This window comes from Ostrea edulis, chromosome 4 (genome assembly GCF_947568905.1).
Source record: "Ostrea edulis chromosome 4, xbOstEdul1.1, whole genome shotgun sequence".
In the NCBI taxonomy this organism is placed as follows: domain Eukaryota; kingdom Metazoa; phylum Mollusca; class Bivalvia; order Ostreida; family Ostreidae; genus Ostrea; species Ostrea edulis.
This window is the reverse complement of record NC_079167.1, coordinates 1,634,333-1,650,021: the sequence shown is the minus strand read 5'-3', so window position 1 is coordinate 1,650,021 and position 15,689 is coordinate 1,634,333. Positions and strand designations below refer to the sequence as shown.

At 35.3% G+C, this 15,689-nt stretch overlaps 1 protein-coding gene across 3 annotated transcripts in view; it reads right to left on the bottom strand.

Annotated features, from left to right (window-relative positions):
• The window catches only part of LOC125669906 (tyrosine-protein phosphatase non-receptor type 13-like), a 108,561-nt gene that overhangs the window by 4,428 nt on the left and 88,444 nt on the right, over positions 1 to 15,689 (bottom strand). For all 3 annotated transcript variants that reach the window (XM_056161574.1, XM_056161575.1, XM_056161576.1), the window contains 8 exons: positions 12,939 to 13,211; positions 11,646 to 11,813; positions 10,723 to 10,814; positions 8,131 to 8,725; positions 6,786 to 6,876; positions 5,627 to 5,888; positions 1,661 to 1,823; positions 572 to 700 (listed from right to left, as the gene is read on the bottom strand). In XM_056161574.1, coding sequence (XP_056017549.1) covers positions 572 to 700; positions 1,661 to 1,823; positions 5,627 to 5,888; positions 6,786 to 6,876; positions 8,131 to 8,725; positions 10,723 to 10,814; positions 11,646 to 11,813; positions 12,939 to 13,211 — 1,773 coding nt within the window. The remainder of the gene's footprint in view (positions 1 to 571; positions 701 to 1,660; positions 1,824 to 5,626; positions 5,889 to 6,785; positions 6,877 to 8,130; positions 8,726 to 10,722; positions 10,815 to 11,645; positions 11,814 to 12,938; positions 13,212 to 15,689) is intronic.

Here is a 15,689-nt window from a genome sequence, read left to right as displayed (position 1 = left end):
CCTCTTTTCTGAGTGTAAAAAACAAATGGCATGACAAACCGAACCATATTGCTACTTCGATGTCCAGTGCGCGTGACCTTTGACCTTTTGACCCCAAAATCAATAGGGAACATCTTCATCCCATGGGTAGTCCATATGTAAGATATGGTGACTGTAGGTGGAAAGTATAACGCTTTAGAGCCCGGAAACCATATTGCTACTTCGATGTCCAGTGCGCTTGACCTTTGACCTTTTGACCCCAAAATCGATAGGGAACATCTTCATTCCATGGGTAGTCCATATATATGATATGGTGACGGTAGGTGGAAAGGATAATGCTTTAGAGTCCGGAAACCATTGCGTCTACAGACGGACGGACGGACAGACAGACGGACAACCCGATTCCAGTATACCCCCCCCCCACAACTTGTTGCGGGGGGGGGGGGGGGGGGGGGGGGGGGTATAAAAATAAAAACACACAATCTAAACAATGTGCATCAATCAATAAAACTACTCAACATATTCTTTTTCTAAGATTTGTTTACTCTGTTCTTGATAGTTTTAATAACCTGCTTTTACTGTTTACACATACCCGTCCTTTTTTCTCAATCTGAGCCAGGGCAAGGTCTATGGTTATCAGAGCGCCAGTTCTTCCGATTCCAGCACTACAGTGAACCGAAATGGGCCCTGTTGTATGATGGGCGTGTATCAACTGCAGGTACTGTAAAAAAAATATGATGGACTTAGTTATATATTCAAAGTACAAGTCTCAATGTCAAGTTGGATTATATTGATAATGAATTTGTAATCTGCAATTGAATGTCAAAATGTATTGTCTGTGAATTTTTTTTTTTTTTACTGCAGAATACTTTTCATATTACGTACTATTATATTGACGACATGATTGTCCTAACATACTACGATATCAATTCTATATATTAGAATACTTTTCATATTACGTACTATTATATTGACGACATGATTGTCCTAACATACTACGATATCAATTCTTGATATTAGAATACTTTTCATATTACGTACTATTATATTGACGACATGATTGTCCTAACATACTGTGATATCAATTCTATATATTAGAATACTTTTCATATTACGTACTATTATATTGACGACATGATTGTCCTAACATACTACGATATCAATTCTTGATATTAGAATACTTTTCATATTACGTACTATTATATTGACGACATGATTGTCCTAACATACTGTGATATCAATTCTATATATTAGAATACTTTTCATATTACGTACTATTATATTGACGACATGATTGTCCTAACATACTACGATATCAATTCTTGATATTAGAATACTTTTCATATTACGTACTATTATATTGACGACATGATTGTCCTAACATACTACGATATCAATTCTATATATTAGAATACTTTTCATATTACGTACTATTATATTGACGACATGATTGTCCTAACATACTACGATATCAATTCTATATATTAGAATACTTTTCATATTACGTACCATTATATTAACGACATGATTGTCCTAACATACTGTGATATGAATTCTATATATTAGAATACTTTTCATATTATGTACTATTATATTGACGACGTGATTGTCCTAACATACTGTGATATCAATTCTATATATTAGGTAGAAATAAGCAACACAAAACAATAGACTTCCTTACCTGGAGGAGAGGAATTGTATTGGGTGCTGTCTGGTCTGGCCAGTTAGTGAACATAAAATGGTACAATACGCGACCTGTCCCTGTGGCCACATTTTCAATCATTATTTCTCTGATGTCAAAATGCTCCAGGTATTGCACCCTTAGTAAACTCAACTTGTATAATCTAAAACATATGGAGAAGTTTTAGAATAGGCTTCTTTCATTTTTTACAAGACTCACAGTCAATAAACAGTGCATGGACATGGAGATCCAAAGCAGATGTAGTATGGTTCGCCTTACACAGTAGTGTTGCATAATAAGGTCAGTACATTTAGGTCTGTTTTGACATGTCGACTTAGATTTATTTACATTGGAAATGATAGGCAATTTTTGATTTGAATTCAGGTTTACTCATATACTGTATAATGAAATTTATAAAAATATACCGAAATCCCAATTGGGATATATTTCCAACCTGCAAATCGTTTGTGTCACTTTTACATTTTGCATTGTTCTCCCAAAAGCCTAAAACCCAGGAGTATGGAATTTTAAAATTTTGGTAGATAGCTAGTTGTAATGCTTTTTATAATTATGCACAATGCACACAAAAAGATTTTAAATGATTAAATACATTTTCACTACATGCCCATTTGGGTCCCACCTTTAAGCCTGAACCCCTGGTACATTGGTATAGGGATCAAATTTCACAATTTTGGTAGACAGCTACCTGCATTTTATAACAATTCACACAATGTTTCACAAATCTTTAAATTCACTACCTGTACATGTATATACCTATTGCCCCCCCCCCCCCCCCCATGCTTTGGTAGAGAGCCCCATGCTCTTCATAACCAAGCATATAGTTTTTCCTCAAGCTGTGCAAGGGTACAAATGAAGATTTTTATGATTTAAGATATCATGATCTATATCTCCTCTTCTCCCATTGGCTGCAGACCCTGGGGCCATGGATTTCACAATTTTGTTATACTCATCATAACAGTATGTTCTATACTGGAGAAGATTTTTAAGGATTGCATAATTTTTCAAGGTCCCTAAGGCCTCAGGGGTGCAGTGACCATGAAATTAACAATTTCATTCCCCTTATTTATCTCAAAGATGTTTCATATCACTTGATAAAAAAAAAAAAATGGCCATGTACCTCCAACGAAGTTGATTTGGTATTATGACAGTCATCAATCATATAGCTACAATAGTTTCTTTCTTCATGATTCATTCATTGAGGAATTGTTCACATTAATTTTCTTAAATTCACAATCATTTCGGCACATTTAAAAAAAGTATTTTTTCAATTTCTTACTTTTCTTATTCACATTCTAAAAGCAACTGAATGCCTGAAAATATCTTTTAACAAAATTTTGTCTCATTTTGTCAAATTGGAACATGATATATGTAATGCAGAAATCAATGTTAGCATTATAGGCCTAAAATCATAATGAATCTCTTCAACAATTCAAGTTGAAAATGACATGTTAGCATTATAGGCCTACAATCATAATGAATCTCTTCAACAATTCAAGTTGAAAATGACATGTTAGCATTATAGGCCTAAAATCATAATGAATCTCTTCAACAATTCAAGTTGAAAATGACATGTTAGCATTATAGGCCTACAATCATAATGAATCTCTTCAACAATTCAAGTTGAAAATGACATGTTAGCATTATAGGCCTACAATCATAATGAATCTCTTCAACAATTCAAGTTGAAAATGACATGTTAGCATTATAGGCCTAAAATCATAATGAATCTCTTCAACAATTCAAGTTGAAAATGACATGTTAGCATTATAGGCCTAAAATCATAATGAATCTCTTCAACAATTCAAGTTGAAAATGACATGTTAGCATTATAGGCCTACAATCATAATGAATCTCTTCAACAATTCAAGTTGAAAATGACATGTTAGCATTATAGGCCTAAAATCATAATGAATCTCTTCAACAATTCAACTTGAAAATGACATGCTAGCATTATAGGCCTAAAATCATAATGAATCTCTTCAACAATTCAACTTGAAAATGACATGTTAGCATTATAGGCCTAAAATCATAATGAATCTCTTCAACAATTCAAGTTGAAAATGACATGTTAGCATTATAGGCCTAAAATCATAATGAATCTCTTCAACAATTCAAGTTGAAAATGACATGTTAGCATTATAGGCCTAAAATCATAATGAATCTCTTCAACAATTCAAGTTGAAAATGACATGTTAGCATTATAGGCCTAAAATCATAATGAATCTCTTCAACAATTCAAGTTGAAAATGACATGTTAGCATTATAGGCCTAAAATCATAATGAATCTCTTCAACAATTCAAGTTGAAAATGACATGCATGTTAGCATTATAGGCCTAAAATCATAATGAATCTCTTCAACAATTCAAGTTGAAAATGACATGCATGTTAGCATTATAGGCCTAAAATCATAATGAATCTCTTCAACAATTCAAGTTGAAAATGACATGTTAGCATTATAGGCCTAAAATCATAATGAATCTCTTCAACAATTCAAGTTGAAAATGACATGTTAGCATTATAGGCCTACAATCATAATGAATCTCTTCAACAAATGACATGTTAGCATTATAGGCCTAAAATCATAATGAATCTCTTCAACAATTCAAGTTGAAAATGACATGTTAGAATTATAGGCCTAAAATCATAATGAATCTCTTCAACAATTCAAGTTGAAAATGACATGTTAGCATTATAGGCCTAAAATCATAATGAATCTCTTCAACAATTCAAGTTGAAAATGACATGCATGTTAGCATTATAGGCCTAAAATCATAATGAATCTCTTCAACAATTCAAGTTGAAAATGACATGTTAGCATTATAGGCCTAAAATCATAATGAATCTCTTCAACAATTCAAGTTGAAAATGACATGTTAGCATTATAGGCCTACAATCATAATGAATCTCTTCAACAAATGACATGTTAGCATTATAGGCCTAAAATCATAATGAATCTCTTCAACAATTCAACTTGAAAATGACATGTTAGCATTATAGGCCTAAAATCATAATGAATCTCTTCAACAATTCAACTTGAAAATGACATGTTAGCATTATAGGCCTAAAATCATAATGAATCTCTTCAACAATTCAAGTTGAAAATGACATGTTAGCATTATAGGCCTAAAATCATAATGAATCTCTTCAACAATTCAAGTTGAAAATGACATGTTAGCATTATAGGCCTAAAATCATAATGAATCTCTTCAACAATTCAAGTTGAAAATGACATGCATGTTAGCATTATAGGCCTAAAATCATAATGAATCTCTTCAACAATTCAAGTTGAAAATGACATGCATGTTAGCATTATAGGCCTAAAATCATAATGAATCTCTTCAACAATTCAAGTTGAAAATGACATGCATGTTAGCATTATAGGCCTAAAATCATAATGAATCTCTTCAACAATTCAACTTGAAAATGACATGTTAGCATTATAGGCCTAAAATCATAATGAATCTCTTCAACAATTCAAGTTGAAAATGACATGTTAGCATTATAGGCCTAAAATCATAATGAATCTCTTCAACAAATGACATGTTAGCATTATAGGCCTAAAATCATAATGAATCTCTTCAACAATTCAAGTTGAAAATGACATGTTAGCATTATAGGCCTAAAATCATAATGAATCTCTTCAACAATTCAAGTTGAAAATGACATGTTAGCATTATAGGCCTAAAATCATAATGAATCTCTTCAACAATTCAAGTTGAAAATGACATGTTAGCATTATAGGCCTAAAATCATAATGAATCTCTTCAACAATTCAAGTTGAAAATGACATGTTAGCATTATAGGCCTAAAATCATAATGAATCTCTTCAACAATTCAAGTATAATTTGAATAACTAAACAACTTCATCTTTAACTAAAGTCTTGTGAACCTTCACATACATTAATTAAATATTCCGTTAATGTAATCATTGTTTTCTCACGTACCCATCACACACAGACAGCGGTGCATCCACTGAATCTGGCCAATACTGATGACACTTGACTTTCCCGTTTTCCACATCCAAAGTCAGCATGGCAATCACCGAGACATTTTGTTCCCAGATCATTTGCCAGAAATCCTGTGATGTTTCAGGAAGTGGACCCTGTGCTGCAATATAGTGAGCTTCCATCTCCCCAACATTCATCAAAATGTGGCTGGCATTGATGTAGCTATGATGACCAGAAAGCTCTACTCGGTTAAAGTCGTCTGCAAAAGTTTTTTGAAAATAAAATAAATATTGTTGCACCTCAAAAGTCTGCTTTTAAGAACGAACATGAATTGTAACATTAAAGAATGAAGGCTTTCTTTGATCAGAAAACAAGAGGCCACAATGCTCAACTAATTCACCTTGGCTCTGCTGTTCTTCTTCTGAACATTTGAAAAAAATTCTTACCATCTTTAATCCCATGAAAAATGTTGACTCCATGCCATGACCCTAACCACGCCCCATGAGGTTATGACATGGCTGAACTTAAGTCATATCCATTTAACAAGGTGATGCTTTAATATCAATATAACTAACATGGCCTAGCTGCTGTTCTGGAAAAGATTCTAAAAAAATTTCGCCCTATATTCATGTATTACATAAAATTTTAGCTCTGCCCTAACCTCAGGGTCCATGAAGAACAAATAGGGATCAAAGTTTTACATGCGAATATATAGGGAAAGTCTTTAAATATGGGCCAAGGTGACTCAGGTGAGCGATGTGGTCCATGGGCCTCTTGTTCATGGAGCCAATTTAAGTCCTTAAAACAGTCTGATCAAACCATGTGTCATGACCCTAAACCAAAGTCAAGATTTTTAGTGGAGTAGCTGGGGATTTTTGTTGGGGGATTACTTTAGAAGATCACACTTTGCACAAAGGTTGTCTATAACCAGATGATTCCCACGAACAGCATAGAAAGCGGAAATGACGTTCAACATACCAACAATAAAAAAAATAGAAAGGCGTTATAACGCAACGCGAAAAAAGATGTAATAAGATGATCAGAAAAGTTCACTTGAGCTTATAGCTCAGATAAGCTAAAAATTTAATGCATAATGAACATTTTCAAAAGAAAAAGAAAAAAGAAAGCGAGAAAAGACCTTATACAGACAACTCACAAGGTAGAATGTTCCTGAATCTGTTCAGAGGTTTATTCTCTGGGAGTTTGGCAACAGTGCATTCATCAGTGGATTTCACTTGCCTTAGTTCCTGGCAAAAAAATAGAACACTGTCGGTCTTAAGACAATCTAGAAATCTTATACTTGTGAAAAATAAATACAAGTATACACAAAATATGGTCATAAGATCTAAATTAAAATGTTTGTTTCAATTTCTCACCATTAAAAAATGTTCTAACATAAACTCATTTCCTTTCACATTTTTTTCCTTTCATTTTAGGGTGTGAAATAAAATCTTTCCATAATATTTTTTCTTGAAAGTTGACTCAAATATCATTCAACTCACAAAAAGTAATTTGCTCATTGAAGGTTAATGTTAGGCATTTTTAACCCAAACAAATAAGATAGTGCAGGCACATATCATTGTTTTTCACAGTGGGGTGGGGGAAGCCAGAAGAAAAATTGGAAATTGGTAGTTGGCTTCTCAAAAACTCGACAGGCCAAAAAATAAAAATAAAACAACAGCGGCAATCTGATTAAAACAAGATCTTTGATCTGCTCCGTGATTGTTATGTCGCTTTGTGTTGCAACATAACATAACAATAACATAACATAACAATAACATAACAATAACATAACAATAACATAACAATAACATAACAATAACATAACATAACAATAACATAACAATAACATAACAATAACATAACATAACAATAACATAACATAACAATAACGGAGCGGATCAAAGATCTTATTTTAATCAGATTGCCGACAGTGGTTAACCAAATCTTCAAAATCCTAATTCATGAGGGGTTTGGGTGCGAGTGTGGGTGTGAAATCTTTTACAACAGCTGCCTTATAATTTTTTTTCTCTTAAATCGTAGGGGTAGGGGTGTTCTTGTTGTACCATGACTACTTCAAACAAATCTTTTTCACTAAACTTCATTTCCTTACATTGTGGGGGGAGGCAGTCTTTTAACTATCAATGTTCATACTTTGCTAAATAGTTTTCATTCATAACTTTCAAGCTTACTTTCATCTCATTCACTACTACTGTCATAAAAGGGAGGTGGGGTGGGGGCAGGCAGACACCCGATATATCTTTTTTTGTATTCCAAAATAACAAGTAATGGTCATTGTCAAAACAAAAGAGGGCTTGGGGGGGGGGGGGGGGGGGGGGGGGCAGGCCCACCTGTTCCTACCTACCTATCCATAGATAAAAATGGTGGGTTGGAAAGGGAGGAAACAAACAATACTTTAATATAGGTCTAATACTTTATATAGCAGTACATAAAAATTCCAGTTATTTGAAATCCTATGCAGCCCTCCGGCCTCACTGTACCTTGTATTCTTCCTGATGGTTCCTCTGGTCCAGAGTGTTCTGTAGTTTACTAATCAGGGCTGGCACACAGTCTCTCACATCATCTGACATCACAATCATTGGCAGACTGTCCAGCCACTTGGCTGTGATGTCACTTGGTACCTGCACATTTAGCTTTCTCTGTATGGTGTCTATGGTAAAGGTTTGGTTCTTCATGCTTTCCTTCTTCACCTCCAGCCTAGCCTTCAGTCCCTGTTGAAGTTCCTCTGTATCTTGTGTTTCATACTCTGACAGGTCAGTGTTCTCATCAGACATGGACCTTTCTTCTGACAGCCATTGTTTGTAAGATACCCCTGGTGTCTTCATCTTACCCTCATTTAATGGCCTTTCACTCAGGTCCAGTGACCCTGAGGACAGAAGCAACTTTTCTGCCTCAGTCACAAGAGCATCCATGTCATCGTCTTCTGAGTCATACACATCCTCCTTCATGCTGGCTGTTAGATGATCAGCATCATCATTGTCTTCATCCATATAATCATTGTCTTCTTCATCTTCATCATCTGAATAGTTGAGCAGAATGGGTGGGGTCATAGTTTCAAGTTGTCTGGATGAAAACCTACAGAGACAATAATCTGTATTTATATGTATCACAGTAACAAAAGCTTAAGATGCCCAGTGAATCTGAACCCTTACCTGAATTGATTTTGTAATCAAAGGCTTGTGCAGAATGATGAAAAACTGACGATGAACTGTGTTTTAAATATTTTTTTTTCAAAATGTAATTACAAGGTTCTACTACGTAAACAGAGTTTATCATTTGAAAAAAGAGGGAACTAATTTTAAATTTTATGATTACTGTATAAGGGAAAAATAAATCGCGGTGAAAATATTCGCTATATTCAAGGTCTAGACAAATCCGCAATTTCAAGAAACCATGAATAATTTTTATCAAAAAGAGGTATCATTATTTTTTAGTTCACCGAGGCTACCTGAAAATATCGGGATTTTACTACAAATGTAGGTACGCATAATTACATACTGAATTTCATTAATTTTTAATTGTCATGTATTTCTTCCCCTTTTCTAACTACTTAAAAGTCAGTAACAATTTAACTGTATTGATCTTTTAATCACTCCTTTATTATACAGTTTGATCCAACTATCGGTGTTTGATCAATCAAAACACAAGCAGCCTCCACGTGTATTCACATGTGTGTAACAGCCCCCCCCCCCCCCCCCCCCCCCCCCGAAAAATTTACCAGTCCAAAAGAGTTTTTCAGAAATAATTAAACATATTTCGTTAATGTTATTAACATGATATTTAACTCAATATGCCTCAGACAATGTTGTAACACTTAAATGTGGGATTTATATTTACGATCAGATTTGTCTGATATATACAGATCGAAGCATGTCAAATGTATGTATAAAATTTCATAACTATATTTTCCAAAATGATGCTTTAGAAAATTAACCAGTCCCATCGGAATGACTAAAACAAATGTCAGTCCGCCCGCCAGACTTTTAACCAGTCACAGACTGACGGGCATATGTTAATTTCGAGCCCCGTGTATCCATAATAAAAAAAGGTTGCAAAACTGTTTGACCTATTTTTAGCCCAAAAGTAAGTCAAGGATTTCAGGGCAATATCTGTAAACGAAAAAAAGTCCAGAAAACTGTTTGACCAACTTACAGCCCTACAGTAGGTCAAAGATGGACCAATCCAGATGAAATGCAAACTCACTCCTACAATTCTTGAGGGAGAAATAGTGACCAAATTTTCAAAGTTGTACATGCATCCGTTACGGAAAAAAGTCTGGAAAACATGACCCTGGACGGATGGAGAGCCAGACAGATGCATGGACAGTGCCATAACATACATTCCATCCAATGACGAGCATATAAAAATCACATCCCTGATTTAAAACTTTGATCCCCTATTGTGGCCCAATTCTAACCCCGGGAGCCATGATTTTAACAACCATGAATCTGCACTATGTCAGAAAGCCTTTATGTAAATTTGCACTTCCCTGGCGCAGTGGTTATTAAGAAGATTTGGAAAGATTTTTCCTATATATTGACATGTAAAACTTTGATCCCCTATTGTGGTCCCAACCTACCCCCAGGGGTCATGGTTTTAACAAACTTGAATCTGCACTATGTCAGGAGGTGTTCATGTAAATCAGCTCTTCTGGCCGAGAGATTCACCCTATTTTTGTGATTATCTCCCCTTTGAAGGGGGCATGGCCCTTCATGCGAACAAACTCGAAAGCCCTTCACCCATGGATGCTATTTGCTAAGTTTGGTTTAAATTGGCTCAGCGATTCTGGAGAAGTAAAAAATGTGAAAAGCTGATGGATAGAGAGATGGACGATGGACAACAGGTGATTCAAAAAAGCTCACTTGAACTTTCAGCTTAGGTGAGCTAAAAAACCATGAAATTTATAACCCATGAAATTAATCTCCTATACAATATGTGACAAATGATTTAAAATTACTTTGTGGTTTCACAGAAAAGGGTTTTCAAAAAAAAAATGTAAACTGTAATGCAAATGGTATGCTAAAGTTTTTTTTTTCCAAATTGGAAGTACATGCAAGTAATAATCTGCACACCTTGACACAGTCAGAGTGACTCTTTGTGGAGAAGCTTTTATCAGCTGGGCTGCCTTCGTGTGAGTAAGTCCAACCGTTGATTCTCCATTTATCTGCAAAAGATTACACTATGAGAGCTGGGAAAGACAGTAAACACGAGGCCCATGGGCCACATCGCTCACCTGATTCACCCTGTCCCATATTAAAAGATTTTCCCTATATATTCGCATGAAAAACCTTTATCCCTATTGTGGCCCCAACCTACCGCCAGGGGCCATGGTTTTTACAAACTTGAATCTGCACTATATCAGGAAGACTCCATGTAAATGTAAACTTTTCTAGCCCAGTGATTCATGGAAAGAAGATTTTTAAAGATTTTCTCTATATATTTGTATATAAAACTTTGATCCCCTATTATGCCCCCCGATTTTAACAAACTTGAATCTGCACTATGTCAGGAAGACTCCATGTAAATGTAAACTTTTCTAGCCCAATGATTCATGGAAAGAAGATTTTTAAAGATTTTCCCTATATATTTGTATGTAAAACTTTGATCCCCATATTGTGGCCCCATCCTATCCCTGGGGGGTCATGATTTTAACAAATTTGAATCTGCACTATGTCAGAAAACTTTCGTTTAAATTTGTACTTTCCTGGCCCAGTGGTTCTTGATAAGAAGATTTTTAAAGATTTTCTCCCTATATATTTGCATGTAAAACTTTGATCCCCTACTGTGGTCCCATCATACCCCCTCTCTGAATGAACCATATATAAGCTGACATTTCTATCGACCAATCAAATTGCAATTTTGCAAATAAACCTCCCAATTTGAGAGTTATATTGAAGTGAATTCACTCAAAGGCACACAACATAAAAACGATCAGGACCAATCCGAGAACATCAAAATTCCTGATCATTTGATAACTTTTGACTTTTCTGTTTACCTGCACAATTCTGTCCATGACCTGCAGTCGACCATCCCGATCTGCCTGACTGTTGGGTCGTATGGATCGAACAAACACACCAGTCTGGTTGTCTTTTTCTGCAGTGACTAGACTGAATCCCAGTCCTCCAGGACAGGAACGATCCAGCTCCAGGCTTATCATGTCAGGCTGTAAGACACAATTACACTATTGTGAAAACTAGAGGGCACACCAACGACTGGGTATACAGTATTTGAACACCATATTCTTCCTAACTATACTTTCATACAGTGTTGAAATTCTACAATACACACATTGCAAAATTATTTTTTAAATTCATCATCTTGTAATCCTCAATCTCATGTCCTTAATGAAATCTAAATTACACGACACACATCTAATCAGATGGGACCTAACCACTTACACATAATCATTGAAGCATATAATGAAAGTCAGGCGCAGCATCCGGACCAGGAGAAGAACCATACCAAAATGTTAAATTTGGTCCGTGTTTCACTTGAGATTAGATTAAAAGAGATTAGACCTAAATACTGGCCTTAACCCTGTATTTAAAGACCTAACAAGAAAAAGTTTCAGAAACATGTATACCCCCCTCTCAAGTGATGCAAAATAGAAAAAGTTATACACATGTGTCATTCAATTGATAGTCTCTCACCATATCTTCATAAATCCTAGGCACAAAAAGAGTGTAAATATTTCTTAGACAATGAGTAATTTGAGTCATGAACTAGTGACCCCCAAAACAATAGGGATCATCTACTTCTTAGACTCAGTGTACCAAATTTGATGTCTGTCAAGGAAAGGGGTCTCAAGATTATGAGCAGATATCTTATTATGTCCAGTTTGACCCTTGACCTTGTGACCCCAAAATCAATAGGGGTGGAGTTATCTACCCCTCAGGATGTACCAGTGTACCAGGTTTGGTGTCAATCGAGCAAAGGTTCTCAAGATATTGCAGACAATATCTCCCATGTCCAGAGTGGATTGGCCTTTGATCATGTGACCTCAAAATTAATAGGGGTCATCTACTGCTTAAGATGTACCTGTGTACTAAGTTTGATGTCTGTCAAGCAAATGGTTCTGAAGATATTGAGTGGACAAGACTTGGTCTACAGACTGACTGGTAGGTGAAAAACAATATGCCCTCTCTTTTCCAAAGGGGGCATAAGAATGAGTGACAGACATTAATCCGATATACTCTCCCAACAACTATTTTACAGCAGATGTATACTTTTTGTACATGTACCATATTTTTAAAAAATGACTAAAACAGTCTAAGTTGAAGCTACTAACCTGAGTAACACTGGTGAGGTCAGTGGTTGACTCCATGGAGTCCGGCTCATATCCACTGTTCATGGTTTCTCCTTCCTCCTCTTCACTCTCCTGGAATTCCTCTTTTCTAATTGGTTCAGCTTTCCTTTCCATTGGGAGATCAGCTATTCTTGGGCTGGGGTCAGAAGTGGCTTGAGGTGAACGGTAGACACAGATCCTGACCAGATCCCGAGCATTTCTCAAGTGTCCCACTGCTTGTGTGTGGTTCAATTTTGTCAGGTCAATGTCATTTACCTGTCAACCATTCCAGAAAACATTTTTCGTGAACAACCATGGAAATATCTAATAGGAAAATATTTTATAAGATGTAAATTTCATTTAAGCAAGCTGTTCATATCCTCATTTATTTTCAAAAATGAATTCTTTATATTTACATTTTACTTTCGTTTTTGTCAGAATTCCTAGTCGTTAAAATAGATGTACTATATTTATCGAGATTCACTGGTGCATTGTTCCCAAATGCAATGCATTCATGAGGAAATGGCTATTATTACAATTTGCAAAATGATCAAAGGCAAATCAAATGGAAATGTAAATACATGTATAATGAAAGGAACAATTTCATACAGCTCTCCCCTTGACAAAATTAATGTCATCTGTAGTCTCAAGATTAATGTATTCTCAATGAAATGCATTAGTTAATAATAATATCTGAAAAATACAGGTCTGCTAGAGTTTTGCATTCACCAGCCATGCAAGTCAAATTAATGCTATTATCTCTTTATGTGTAAACTAGTTCCAAACCTCGAGATGTAAAAAATATCTATTACAACATATGTGCAGAATATATATGTCACTTGTAATATCCAAACAACAATGCAAGTATGTTTCCTTACATCTACCACTCATGCCAGTTTAGACAATGTGCAGCTTAATTATCATTGGGAACAGATCGGTATAATGCATTTTCTGTTTAAAAACGCATGTCAACTATGAAAGGAATTTCAGTTTATTGGAAATATCTAAACCTGGTTGCTCATTTGGTGAACATAAGTCACATAAAGCATCCATAGCAACTCTGGTACAGTCCCTGAAACGTTCTACTTTACCATTTTTCCGTTCGCTCAGCGTGCGTTCTCCGTTCACAGTTTTGCGTTCAGCGTGCGCTCACCGTTCACAAAGCGTTCAGTGTGCGCTCACCGTTCGTTCATCGTTCACAAAGCGTTCAACGTGCGCTCACCGTTCGAAAATGAAAATTGAACGTGTGCGTAAGAGTGGAAAGAGACTTTCTTACTATATCAGAAATTTAATTTTGAAATACAAAATGTCAGGATTATCCACTGTGAATGCTGAAAGGTTCATTTGAGCTTTTGTTAAAAAAAAATGTAAATGAGAGACGAATATAAGAGTTTGTCGTTATGAATTTAACCCAAGTACAAAAAATAAGGCAGTTTCAGGTATTGAAAACCTCTTCCCCTGTGTTGACGATTTAGCATTTACAAGTTCGGGCAAAAGCACAAATTATAATAATTATTTTGCATTGCTTGACACGAGTTTTAAACAAGTCACCCCCCCTTACTTTGAAAAATAAAAACAAACAAACGATGCTACATAATGTACATTGTACCGTATGTACGTGTCAGAATGTCAAATTGATATAGCTATTTTATGCCTATATTTATGAAAGACATTGTCAATAAACTGATATTTACTACTCTTGCCAAATTTGAAACTTTTGTAACATTTGTCATTAATGCAAAGATGTAATTGTTTATCTTGTACGTTTCTGCATTAGCCTTTAAACATTATACAAATATTGCTCGATCTAACTGCAATCTATGGTCACATTAATAATAAAAATAGTAAGTTTTGTACTTACATGTGCATAAATTCTAGGATTATTTCCTCGGGTCGATTTAGCTGCGACAATTCAATGACACAAAATGTAAGTAGGAATATTTAATACTGTTAGGAGTGTTGAGGTGTTGACACAGGGTAAACAGTCCATATTGTTTGTTTACTGCATATACATGTATCTTGACTCCTTTCAGGGGTGTTTGTTAATTACAGGTATCCCAAACCATCACTAAAGTTTGAAGCCATACATGAACACCTGTTAATTCTGGATGTCACTACACATGTAGACTATATTGTTTTCCTTTTCACATGCATTGTATATATATTATACCCATGCATTAAATGTATCTGTACATGTAATGGTATACACAATGTACATACGAAATTTGCTTTTGTTTGTGTATGACTGTTGCGTTTATTAATGTACAATTTGCGATAATTTCATGAAATATATACATGTATACTCGGTACTTGTACAAAAATATATTACATTGAATATATCCAGAACTGTAAAATATGCTGTATTATGATTCCGGTTTATTTAATTTTTTATTAATTGATGAAATATACATGTACTACATGTATTTTAGTACTTGATCATGAAATAAGCAAAATCCCAGGGGAAAATCCGAAACATTCCGTGTAAATAGATCATTTTGCGTTCAGCGTGCGCTCAGCGTTCGTTCACCATTCACTTTGTGCTCTGTGTTCGCTCACCGTTCACTAAATTGCGTTCACCGTTCACTCTGTGTTCGTTCACCGTTCGCTCATCGTGCGTTCACCATTCGCTCACCGTGCGTTCACAGTTCGCTCACCGTGCGTTCACAGTTCGCTCACCGTTCACTAAATTACGTTCACCGTTCACAGTTCACTCACCGTGCGTTCACCATTCGCTCACCGTGCGTTCACAGTTCG